Source organism: Apteryx mantelli, chromosome 1 (genome assembly GCF_036417845.1).
Source record: "Apteryx mantelli isolate bAptMan1 chromosome 1, bAptMan1.hap1, whole genome shotgun sequence".
Taxonomy (NCBI): Eukaryota; Metazoa; Chordata; class Aves; order Apterygiformes; family Apterygidae; genus Apteryx; species Apteryx mantelli.
In genome coordinates, this window is record NC_089978.1 from 175,605,279 (window position 1) to 175,618,580 (window position 13,302).

The 13,302-nt window shown below is 34.5% G+C and overlaps 1 protein-coding gene across 1 annotated transcript in view; it reads right to left on the reverse strand.

Annotated features, from left to right (window-relative positions):
* LRRIQ1 (leucine rich repeats and IQ motif containing 1) overlaps nt 1-13,302 on the reverse strand; it is a 125,547-nt gene that overhangs the window by 102,041 nt on the left and 10,204 nt on the right. The window contains exons 9-12 of the mRNA XM_067289916.1: nt 12,647-12,799; nt 10,050-10,200; nt 4,781-4,974; nt 3,902-4,029 (exon numbers count right to left, since the gene is read on the reverse strand). Coding sequence (XP_067146017.1) covers nt 3,902-4,029; nt 4,781-4,974; nt 10,050-10,200; nt 12,647-12,799 — 626 coding nt within the window. The remainder of the gene's footprint in view (nt 1-3,901; nt 4,030-4,780; nt 4,975-10,049; nt 10,201-12,646; nt 12,800-13,302) is intronic.

Here is a 13,302-nt window from a genome sequence, read left to right on the forward strand (position 1 = left end):
AAGCCAGAAAGAGACTAGAAGAGTTGCAAGTATGCACCAGAGAAAATAAAGATTACATTTCAGAACATGGATACCAATTACTGTTCAGGATAGTCCAAATTTTGCTGTGTGTCTGCTTTTTCCCAGAAAAAAATTATCATTGATGTTAATGAGAAGTTAGCAGGAAAGAGGGCAAGATAATTAAGAATGAATTTTATATTGACTGAGATCTTTAAGTAGTGCCCATATTTCTTTTGCATTCTTTAAAAATAAGAACAACATTTTTGTTTACAATATTCACCATATTTACAAGAAGCAATCAAACATAATATAGGAACTCTTTCAGTCAGCCACTTGTTTCTCGAATACTCTGGCAGGCAATACTTCAACAGTATTGTCCATGGTGTCAGACTCAGAGATAAACACATCAGCAGCAAAGAATTACTGAAAATGAAAAAAATCCAGTCTGCTAAAGAAAAAAAAAAAATATATATATATATATACAAATATAACTTTTTCACGACTGATTAAATTCAATATCCAGTGCCATTTAGATTTATCAAGATGACTCTGGAAAAGTACAATCAAAAATACAATGGCTTGCAGTGACAGTGAGCTCAACTCTCACATCTGAGATATTGTTTAAAAACACAAATGTTCTGTAATTTAAATAGCACGAACAATATGTATTAAGAAAGTGGTGAGCTGATCTTTTAACATTTCTATTACAAGCCATTTAAGAATAGTATAAATCTAGTTGCAAAACATGCACATGAGCAACACGTTCACAAGATTATGATACTGTCCAAACCTCACCTCTCAACAACCCCCACAAAATGGAACTTTTGCAGCTGACTTGAATTTTTTAAATTAAATTATCGACCACCCTTACGACACCTTACAGATAACAAAAAATGAGCCTTGCCATATTAAAACAGAAATTTTAAGAGAGATAAATTTGTCTATTTTGAAATTGCTCATAAAAATGTATTGGCTATCCGAATAGTAGCTTGATTTAATGTCTCATTGTAAAACTTTTATATGAAAAAGCAATTAGCAAAGAAGCTAAATAATTAAGATGGATTACAAGTAAATATAAATACCACAAGACCTTTTAATACATATTAAATACATATTAATTTTTGTCCTAGTGGCAAGGTTTTATTTCTCCTACAAAAAAGTGTTTATCCAAATAAAAACCAAAAGCATTCCTTTTATAAACTAACTTAATGCTTGTGCTCTCCAGCTGCTATAAAAGAGAGCACGGATCTTCACAGCCCCATTTCCACAGTGATAAAGTCAACATCATTGACTGTAGCTACTGCAAGAACTGAGTATATGCTTCGTATGCAAAAGCCACAGTAAAATGCTCTTTTGATAAAAGCAGTAGTGGTGAAATAGCTGCCCTTGGTATATTTGAAGGAGTTCATCAGTATGTGTTATTTAGCTCTATTGTAACTCCTTGTTGTTACATTGTAGATTTAAAACAGAATTATTTTTTATTTTGGAGTTTTTTATTTAGCAATTTCTGGTTTATGATACAGACAAAGCATCTCAGAAATAAAAAACCTGTAAATTAACATAAGAATTTTTTTTTCCCCACAGTACTTTACTTTTAGAAAGAACACAGATTCACAGCATTACCATTATACGGGCTTCCTGCAATCAGTAAAAAGGAAATGGCACTCAGTGCACACTCAAAAAAAAAAAATCCTCCCCCAAAAAATCACAAAATTGCACTAGCTGTAGGATAAAAGTAAAGAAACAGCTTTTCTTTCAACAGCTTACTCCATTACATTCATTGTTTCTATATAGAACATCGAGTCACTTATGCTCTAGCAGACACATATGGAGCTGCTTATAAGTGTACATAAAGTGAGTGTAACAGAGCAGGCTACTGAAATGCCAGGAATTTTGAGGCTTTTAATCTGCATTTATTGCTATCTTGTCCTGCTTGCCCCACAGATTCAAGATAAGGTATAAACACAAAGGAAAGAAAGGGAATTGTGGTTTGGTTTTTTTTTGGTTTATTATCAGCACATCTCATTTGCTGATGCATAAATACGTGTTCTCTCCCAGTCTAGCAAGAGAAATTCAACTGACCAAACACTGCATCTCAGCTTGGCTACTGAAAAAGCAGAAGCAGTGCAACAGAGAATAAAAATTGTAAGATCAGGAGATGGGTAAGTGACATAGGGCACATCTACATCATCAGTCAAGCACAACCTAGATCCAGAGGCTCCACTCCAGCTATTCCTGATGCCATGCTCCTAATTTCGTTGTCTCCAGGGCAAGCAAGTCAGGCCTTCAAGCAGTTTTGAAAACATCTTATTGCACACAGTGCAGCTACACCTCAATGTTAGCAAAAACAAACAGGAGAAAGAGAAGGAAACTGCAAAGAAGATAGAGCCACACTAGTGTGTGTTCTATGGGAAGATGAAAAAAGAAGGAAAAAACATGAATGGGCAAAAAAACCCAACAGTATCCAAACAATTTGTGAAATTCATGCATACAGCCTTATATTTTTATCTAAGATTCCAAGTTAAATCAATATGGGTGATTCAGAATCTAACACTCAACAAGTAATGCTCTCATTAGTCACAGGCAGGAAGCACTTTCTCCAAACTCCAGAAGAACTAAAACCCCCTCCCCCGACAACCTGAAGACTAAGTTCTGTTATATTTACATCAAAGAGTTTACATGTGTGCTACTTCATTAGAAATGACCTGAAAACAATCTGAAAAGTTATATAAAGATTATATACTCAAACAGGAATAAATTTTCCATAAATAAGAACATCCTTTATGATAACTGGATTCAGTCTTGGTGATCTTTTTCCTCCCAGACTCACAGCTAATTGACTTTGTCACATAGGATGAGATTCATCTGTCCAAATGTAGATACCTACATGCGAGCTGGTCATGTAGACTCTGTTAAGAGTCTATGAAGATGAACAGACACTTGTAGGATGTAATTAATCTCACAGCAGATATCTAAAAATTGCAGATGAATCACACTCTAAAAGTATCTCCTTCTCTTGACTGCCTATAGCAGGAGCTGTAAGCAATTAGTTCAGAGGTAGATATTCTAAGTGTTTAAATGAGATAAATCGTTTTCAGAGTGAAAGTGACAATACGGAAAAAAATAATCAATTCATATCAATCTACTATCAAAATCCATTTTACTACTAAAACTTAGAAAATTCTATTAAATTAAAACAATAAGGAACAATTTTAAGTTAAGAAAAAAGAGTGGGGAGAATCTAGGTTTTGACTCTGAATATCTGGTCATTCTAATTCCATAAGCATACAGATTCGTTCATAAAATGGAACAGAAAGTTAATTACATAATACTTTAATTCATGGTCTAGTTTTATGCTTTTTGTCTTGATTCATCCTTTTTATTTTATACATTTCAAATTGAACCATAACAATGAAGAAAAGGCAAATAAGCAGTACTAAAACTTGTTTTTTGGGGGCATTAAGACATCATGTATATGAAATAAAAACAACCTAATGAACATTCTAACTTGTACTCTTTTACTCCAGCATTTGCACTTAACATAGCCTTCAAAGTCTGTTTTGAATAAGCTGGCTGTGAAATATGAAGTTCAACAGCGATACTCTCGAAACAGTTGCTAAAGTAAGGAAAAAAACAAGCCACCATGGTTTTAATAATACCACAGTGCTCAAAAATCATTTTCATATCACATCTAATAGAAAAATTTACTTTTCATAGTTACTGCTGTTTCAAATTTTCTTAGCTAAAGGTGGCCAATGTCATTACTTGTCAAATACATTTTTTCAAAGAACTGGAAAAGATAGTGCTATTTTCAGCACATTCAGAATTACAATCTTTAAATAAGTGTTACATTAGTAAATACTGTATCAATTTTGTTAAATGGAAGAATGTTTTTGTTTACCTATTTTGAGAGAACGAAAGAATCTGCAACAAAGGCAACCAATACAAAGAAAATGTTCTCATAGAAGAGATGCTATTGTCATCCAAATAGAGTTCTCTTAGCAAAACATGATTTTCCAGTCTTGGAAGCTAAATTGAAAAGAGAAGGTTATTTAAAATTAATATTAAATTAGAGAAACAACAATGGAATGCTTGCCAGATGCTTTTCATCAATCATTACTAAAGTAATGCAAGCAAAAACACACTTTGGATGTATGTATCATTTGCTTATTATACATGTATCAATTGTTACATACAATTTCTACATACCTGCTTGTAAATATTTCTCAGTGTCTTCTATGTAGACTGAACATCCAGTATAATTTTTTAAAAAGGGCTAGAGAGCCATAATCTTACTATTTTGTTTCTGCAGTTATATGCTGCTTAATGGTTTTCCTCTCCCAAATTCATGAGAGTCATTGTCAGTAAAGATAATTAAGCGTACAGTTAGCAAACAAGTTGCTTATTTTGAACGCTGCAGCACAAACTCCAATTTTGGAAAATCAGCATTCATGAAATTAACCAAAGCTATTACTTTTCTGTAGTGATAAAAATATTTTGGTACATTTTAAACAGAGAATCAGCATTGCATAATGCAATCTGAAGACTACCTGCTATAAACCAAGGAGGGAACTATAATTACTGTGGGGACAATTTTTAAAGCACTAAGAAGCAAGAAAATACTTAACCATACTGCTAGCCATTTGTGTCTTTAAAAAAAAAAAAACTCTCTAAAAGGAAAAAAAAAAGCAAAACAGCACATGATCAACTTTCTGAACAATATTACTAGTAACAAAGAAGTATGTACAATAAACATCACATTTTATTCAAAGCTTTTTACCTCCTGGAGGTTATTGCCTTGCAACTTCAGAATTTGAAGTAGGCCACTATTCTCAATGCCTTCAACTTGCGTGAGATGATTAAAAGAACAGTCTAGGTGCATGAGAGTAGGTGCTTCACAAAGACCTTTTGTACTGATTAACTGATTATGATCCACGATTAACTGCTGAAGATTTTTCAGTGACTCCAGACCACCTGGAAAAAAAAAGCTGAATTAAGCCACATTGAAATCAAAAACTGTTGGTTTCCCAGTATCAAAAAAACTCTGAAGTCGTGATATACTCATGTTGTATATAGTAACAATTAATATTAGTCCTGTAAAAGTTTTTAAAATTATTACTGTATTTTGACCCTTTCAAACAGTATTCTTTCCTATACTTAAAAGCACAAATATATATAGCTTTACAATGTGTACAGTTCACAGATTTCTGGTCCTATTAACTAAGTAATAATAACTCAAGCACTTTTATTGCAAGAGAAAGTGAAAAGCTATACTTACTATGCTAGCACAGTTTATAACTGTTATTCAGACCCATGGGCTTTGTGAAATGCTAACAGCCCTCTTAAAAATCAGTCCTAAGAATAGAAACAGCAACTCTGTTTAAAGGTCAATTTTCATTATTTCATTTTTAAAGGTCTTTATAAAGTTATCAGCAAGGTGAGAACAAACCGTGTTAATGTGATATACCTAGGCCAGCACTATTAATGTGAGTGTGTCCTCTTTAAGGAACTGTCATAAAATAATTTTTATGAAGAAATTTATAAAGAAGTCTCGTGTCTTTAAGTATAAAGCTATACTTATACAGCCATTATACTCATAACAAGCCTACTCGTGCCAGCTAGTGTAGAAAGCAAGAATGTGTGGTATCTTCCCCACAAAAAGACACGAAGGAAAATTTCATCTCAGTGTCCATTCCTTCCACAGAATTTTTCCCAAATCATCTTCTTACAACAGCAAAATCAGACTGTCTTTCTAGTCTTATAGATGCCAGACAATCTGTAATGTCTACCTTTCTAGAGCACTGATGTATCTAGGTGCTATGGGTCCAAGCACTTTTTTCTCGCATATACAGCAGTAAAGCTCCTTTGACAGGGGACACTCAACAAAAGGGATCTAAAAAGGGAGTTCCTCAATTTACTTTTCTTTCCAGTAGTTTTTACAAGATCGAATGTTTGATGTAACACCCTCTCTCATCTTTACCTCACTCAAAGCTTCCCAGGTTTGCATAAGCAACTCGGGCAAGCTTTACAAAGGTGAATCTATCTTTGTGATTATCTTCTGAGAACAAGCTGGATTATGAGCGCCACAGATTATTTACAAGATAGAGGAGGAAGAAAAGACAAAAGATAAGAAGAAAACTGAAGTAAAAACAATTAAATGTCGAAGTTAGAATTATATTTAAAAACAAACAAAAAATAGGGCTTTGAATTTAGAAAAGGAAAACGCCTACTGGAAATAACACATTCACCTGAAAGCGTATTCGATATTAAAGAGATACCATCCTAGATCTAAAACAAATGTTCCATACAGTAACTTCCAAACTAAGCTTTAGGAAACATACAGGCAAGTCTTTAATTACTGTGAAAGAATTTCAAACGTGCCCACGACATACTATCCTTCCTGCAAGTTCCTGTTCCGTGGGGTTTTTGGTGCTTGGAGAAAAATAAAAAGAGAACTAGCACCATCTAGCGGTCTCAAAACAATTTCATTTTGGACAGGATTCATATTAACAGCTTCCAAGACTTCTTCACAAGAGCTGCTTCCATTTTTAAGTTTCCATTTTTAACTTATCAGCATAGTAATATTGACAACATCAAAAGCACTGAGTTATCATGGAGTGGGAGGAAAGGAGAGACTACACACACGATAAGCAGAGCGAGGAGTTAATACAGGATCTAGGAATTTCTCATTCTGCCTGCTGCACAAAGCACTTTTTTGCATCTCCTTCTCCTGATCTGCCTTGTTTAATTAGACTGCATGTCATTAGCAACAGACACGCCAAGGCTGCCTAGAATGGGAATCTCAATCTATTTTGGAACTATTAAATGCAATCCAAGAGAAATATATGAGATGTAGAAAAACATAATAAAAGTGGTAGTATTTTAATACTTCTTCTACATATATGAAAAATTAAAAATAAGCATGAATTCTGCACACTTCCAGAAGATATTGTTTTACATATGATGCAGCAAACAACAGCTATGCCAGTATATGGGAAAATGCATTTTGTTGAAAGAGTACATGGTTTCTGCAAGATTTGTGGAGAACCTCGACATAAGCAGGTCTTAGCCATTTGCAAAGAATGCAGTTGGACTCTTAGTGAGTGATTCTACCTTAGCGGTCAATGAAGCTATGAAGAAACTTCTTTCCAATTTGCAACAGAGACAAATGATAAGAGAGGAGTGAAACCTAACACTGCACATGACGATTAAAAACAAAAACAAACAAAAAAACCCCCACCACACCGAAAAGAATCTGATTAAAAAAGAACTTGATGTGCCTTCTTAAAAACAGTAGGTCCAAAGCAGCACTGAAGAGCATTCCTATACTGGGACAACATAAAGAAATTTTACAACCTACCCCGGCATACTTATGCAATATTTCTTTTCCTATGAATTAAGTCAAAATGCTGCTTTTTGTTTGTGTAAGATGTAAGAAGATATTTAAGCGTAGCATCCATCTTCCAAATACATACCTACACTGAATTTCAATATAGTAAAAATGCTATTACATAGTTTGTGACCATGCATTATTAAGTGGAGATGCATAACTGCAACATAATTTTCACACTTCTACCTTTATTTTATGGGTTTCTGGCAACTCTCATTTTTCCCCAACTGATGTTATATTTTAGTGAAAAAATCATAGTACACTTGAAGTTTCCTACAATAAGTTATTAAAATAAAAATATTATAAATAAGCCTTACTTCTTAGGGAAAAAAAACATTCATTATTAAAGCTGAATGAAGTTAGTGTAACCAACACAGAACATTGCACAGTACTGCAACTTCCAAAACATAAAAAATAAATAAAAATAAATAAGAAAATAAATAAATAAATAAATAAATAAATACTAAGTAAGATAGTAAAATAATAATAATAAAATACTAAATAGGAAAATAAATAAATGAAAAGGCTGAATTAAGTCATACTATGAATTAAGCCATACTATGGATTACTTTCAGGAACCTTGCAGCCATTTTTATCATATGAAGTATATCTGAAAAAAAATCTCATACAGCATTACTGGCCACAAGGACAAGCTTCTTACAATCACTTTATTTCATCAGTTCCCTTTAGGATACTAATGTGTTTTTACAATAAATGTTGGTGTTCCAGCACTTTTATTCACAAGACTATTCTCAAGTAATATAAATTATGTTCACAAACACCAACATTTCAGATTTGGATTATTTTCACTTATTAGCAAAAGATATTCAAAATATCAAATCTGCATGAGGGTTTGTACATATCAAACATGAGGGTTTGTACATATCAACATAATTTCTTGAGTTTTCCTATTTCCTCGTCACTATGCCCTTGTTATTTATCATGGAATTGCATTATCAATCTTCATGTTGGTTCAGTCTCGTGTTTTTGACAACGGACACGATTTCTTTAAATAAATCTCATATGTGAATGTGTTTCATTCATCAACTTCAAAATGGTTTTATTTTCCCCTTGTCCAGGTAGTTCTCCACTATACATATTCTAAGGAAAATTAAAAGCCTAAATCAAGACAAGAATCAAAATCATCTTTCTTCCACTGTCCCAACTCTGAAATCTTTCTAAGGAATATCTCCAGACTGAACACAGGCCAAGAACACAACTAGAAATTCACCTCTTTAGGTTTCCCAGACAACTTTTCAATTTACATAAAATGAATTACTTCATCATATGGAATTTTTCTATCTTGCCCATAAGGACACGTGATTTGATTTCAATGGGAAAGCATCTGAAGGTTAATCTCCTTTGAAACACCTGTATTTTGGTTGCCTTGACAAATCCCACAGTATGCCAGCTACCAAAACCTCACTCCCTACAGCCATAGCAAGGCTGTTAAATCTAGTTCTGTCCCATCTGCTGTGCTGCCTTCTTGGAGAAAATCTATTCCTTTCAGCCTTAAGAACTGCCTTTTAAGCAATGATCTGGCAATTTACCTTTTCTCAACTGCTAATGTTTCTTTTCAGAGACACCTAATGGTCTTACCTCCCTACATGATTCCAAAACCAAAAAACTACTTGCTCCACTTAAGCACAGCAATATCCTCAGTTATTTTCACTGCACTGTACTTTCCTGCCCTTCTGTCAGTGAGAAAAGGCTCTAGATCCTGATTACAGCTACACCAAATCTACATAACACAAGGCCCACGAGTCAATATCGTTGGCTTGCCAGCTGCTGAGACATGGTATCTGCCCCTTAGGCACTTTACAGTCTGAAAGGCAGTACAGGCAGACAGGAGAATACCTGTTCTGTATATGAGAAATTCCTGGCTGGCCAGCAGAAAACATATCTTCTGGCACAAAGTTTTCATGTAGCGATGCCTCTGTTGAGTGATCTGGGGCCATGTGAATTCTAACTGGTTGACTGCATGCTAAAAGATATGCTTGTTGCCTGCCCGCTGTTGGACCTAACAAGATAAAACATGCTGCCTCCATAAATAAAATAGGCACAGCAGGCATGCCAACACCTAAATGAGCTGCACTACTGTACCTTAGACTCATTCTTGCTTTGGAGCAATCAGTAGCAACGAAGAGCCACAGTGGTAGAGAAGAACGGAACAATAGTTTGGAACCGTAATGGGTAGCGTTTTAGTAGAAAGAACAGTTGTGACACAGTGTTAGCATGGTCCACCCACTCATACAAATAATATGATTTGTATATACCTACTTACTGTGTCAGTCATAGGAACATGCTGCAACTCCCTGCAGTTGCAAGGCTAGGCTCCGTATGATTTGCTTTTGTAGACAGGCTGAACTCATATTCCAACTGAGTTGGTGCAGATGATATTAGGGGCTCTTCTAGAAAGGACTATATTTGCCTGACAACAGTCATATGACATGGCAGATAGAATACATGGCATTATAACCATACAGCAAATAAATGTTAAGCTGACTATGCTCTAAAATGCAGATCTATTCTGTTTCCTCATTTTCCTTTGGGTTTAGCAGTTGGCTGGCCCTGAATCCAAGGTAAGTATAATCCTGAATGTAAACAGCACAAATATGCTTTTACACAAATTGGAATAATTTTTTCATAATTTTCTTACCGATTCGAGTGATTCTGTTGTAGGAAAGTTCAAGATTTCGGAGATTTCTGCACCCACCTAAGCCACAAACTGATGAAAGATGGTTCTTATTCAGAATTAGAATACAGAGATTTTCTAGATTCTCACAGTCTATGATCTGAATGTTGTTTTCCTGTGACAAAGAAGAACAAGAATATTAAATGGCATTTTAAGTGAAAGAGCAGAGGAAGTGTAAGAATATGGTAGATATTATCACTATTGTTCATTTTTAACCTAAACTTCTAGCTAATAGGAAGGGCATTGCAATTTTTTTCCACTAGGAAAATAAATTGATGAGTGGTAAAAACTGCTTTTGTGTCCTACTAGGACAGAGCCAAGAGACATTTCACGTTGCATTCTGTCTCCACCAATGCCCAGAAGTTTAAAGAAATAGTATAAGTCAAAGATTGGATGGTCCTTCCCACTTTCCTACCTTCACAAAGTCTGGGAGACTGAACAAAAAACTGCATAGAAGCCATCATATCTGCTAGATGCTAATGAAGACAGGTATGACTTTGACAGAATCCTATTTACTAAAAAATGAAAATAAATGAATAACTGTCTTTAGAGGTATTCTTTGATCACAAGCATTAACATGCTTTTTAGCTAATGTTCTTCCCCCCAAAACTCTTGCTTTTTTTAAACATCTCCCTCAAGCCACTTTAACAGTGCCTCCTTTGATTTCTCTTTTACTAGCTCCTGCTTTTATTTACTTCTGATGTTCACCTGCAGATGCTCAAAGGAAAAAAACAACTCCCTGCCTTTATAACAAATCAATTATGCCCAAGGGACTAATTCCTATTCCAGAATTAACAAGCTGACCTGGTTTAGGTGCTAGCTCCAACTGCAGGCATAGATACACAGAGGTGTCCTTTGGAAGCCATAACACTGATTCCTGCCTTTGGACACCCTTCAATTGTACCAGTAAGTCAGAGCAGGGAATTGATATGGCTTAAAAGTTAGTTAAAAGGGGCAGTATCAAGTACGAGTGAATGTCCAAGGGAAGCAAAGGGGCAGCTGCTTTAACTATGCAAGAAAAACCCATGAAATAATCTTGGATTGTTTCAGCTGTTACAAAAAAGACTGTTCCTTCATTTAGGTTGAATGGAAGACAACCGACACATTAGCTGGAATGATCAAAGTATAAAATGTTATTCTTAAAGTATTATTAATATATATGATTATTAAAGTATTAATAAAGTATAATTAAAAGTGTATTTTCTAGGAGCCTTTGCTAGAACAAAATAAAAATACACTTTGGAAAGAACAGCATTTACTGGGCAAACAGAAACATTCAAGACTTCTATAAATAATAAGGGCATATTAACTTTCTTGTGAATGGGTATTGTCAAAACAACTCAAATCAAAAAGGGAAAAAGAGTTGTCAACTTCCATAAGTGAGATGCATCACATAAGAAAATGTTTTCTTTTGTCATTAAGAGAAACGTAAATTGCCATGTAAGACATAGGACAGTATCAGGTATCTAGAGATCATGCCTCTAGTATCAGTCATTATACTGTTCCTTGAGCAAATACATGAGCAATTTTAATGAACGTTGAGGTGTTTGTTGGAAAGGACTACCTTTCTCCTACCCACTCCTGCTTAAGCTGAGCATCTACTATGGCCAAAAGCATCTGCCTGGTCATAAATCAGAGTGACTGAGGTAAGGAAGATTTATCACTTTGTCATACTAATGTTGTTACAATAGGGCTATTCATGATCTAACCACAGGAGACCAAAAACTGTGTGTATGATCCTAGCTCTGAAAGCTCTGAAGTTCTATAATTCTAAGCTACTTCCCTTTCAAATGCCACAAGTATTACAGTAGGTAACAATAGTCACCTTGGGACCCATTTAACTATACATGGCTAAAATGCAGACATCTACAACTGAAGCATCTAGATTTTCTTCACAACCTATTGAAAGAAATAGGTGCATCTGAAAACTAGACATTTCATCCCACTGCAACATCCAAGTTAGAAGGAGATGATTCATGATCTAAAATGTCTGTTTTTCTCCTCTGACTATAAATGGAATCAGTCTAAAGATTTCTACACCTGAACTACTTGCAAAACTAAGTGCAAGGTGCATCCTGCTATTTATACCTCTAATTCAGAGTTAAACTCAAAGACATAGAGTAAGAGTGCTCAAACTTAAAAAAAAAAAAGACAAACTGCTTATTAAAATACCTAAATATAAATTAATTTTAATTTAGTCACTCATTTTTAGAAATCTTGGTCTATACGTACATGAATTTAGACCAGCTCTAAACTACATTTATTATTTATTCAGCTATATTGGTTAACTGAATAAATGGGGTTTGATCCTTGACTAATAATATCGTGCACTTTTATTAGTATAGCTTGATTCATTTGTCCGACGTTGCTTTAGTACCACTACACACAATAAAATATCTGCTGATACAGTTTTGTTGACAGGGGAGTATTTTGTTCATATTCCTATGCTCTTGAGGCACTAAAAGTTATGTATCCACTTGGACCCAATTGCATAACTGCCTGAACAGCAAAAGTGGCAGTCCTTCCCAAGTTATAATATAGGAATCAAATGTGCTTGGTACCTCCACATTGATATACTTTAGGTCTTTGCAGTTACTTAGTCCTTCCAGTGCAACTAGTCCACAGCGTCTGAGAGTCAGTACTTGAAGATTTGCACATTCAGATAATGTGGAGAGGCTACATTCTGGTAAATCTTCGAGTGTCAGTATTGTGACCTACATACATTTAATAATAAATAAGATTAACTGTTGCTATATCTGCCATTCATCACACAATTTTATGAGCTATGTTTATTTTCTAAAGTTTTTTTTTAAGACCAAAACTATATTTTACTAAGCCTTTATAAAATGTAAACAACTAATATGTTAATTCTTTCACACAAAAAGGATGGCGATGATGGGTTTGATCTGTTAATTAGGAAATGATACCATAAAAAAGTTTGATTTTGACATCCATCTTAAAATAAATATAAGGGATACTCTACCAATAACACTGAATTTGAACAAATGGAAGATTGCCACTAAAGTAAAGAAATTAGTACTGTGGATTTTGTCCCATTACAGTCCCATAAATAATGACTGAATGTACAAGAATAGACCAAAATAGTTCAGACTAAAGTGTTATCCCACATAGCATGTAACCTCAGTGTGGATAGCAAGAGAAGAGCAAGCATATGGTGATACTCAGTAAGTGCTGGGAGCCAAGAGGTGTTTCTTAT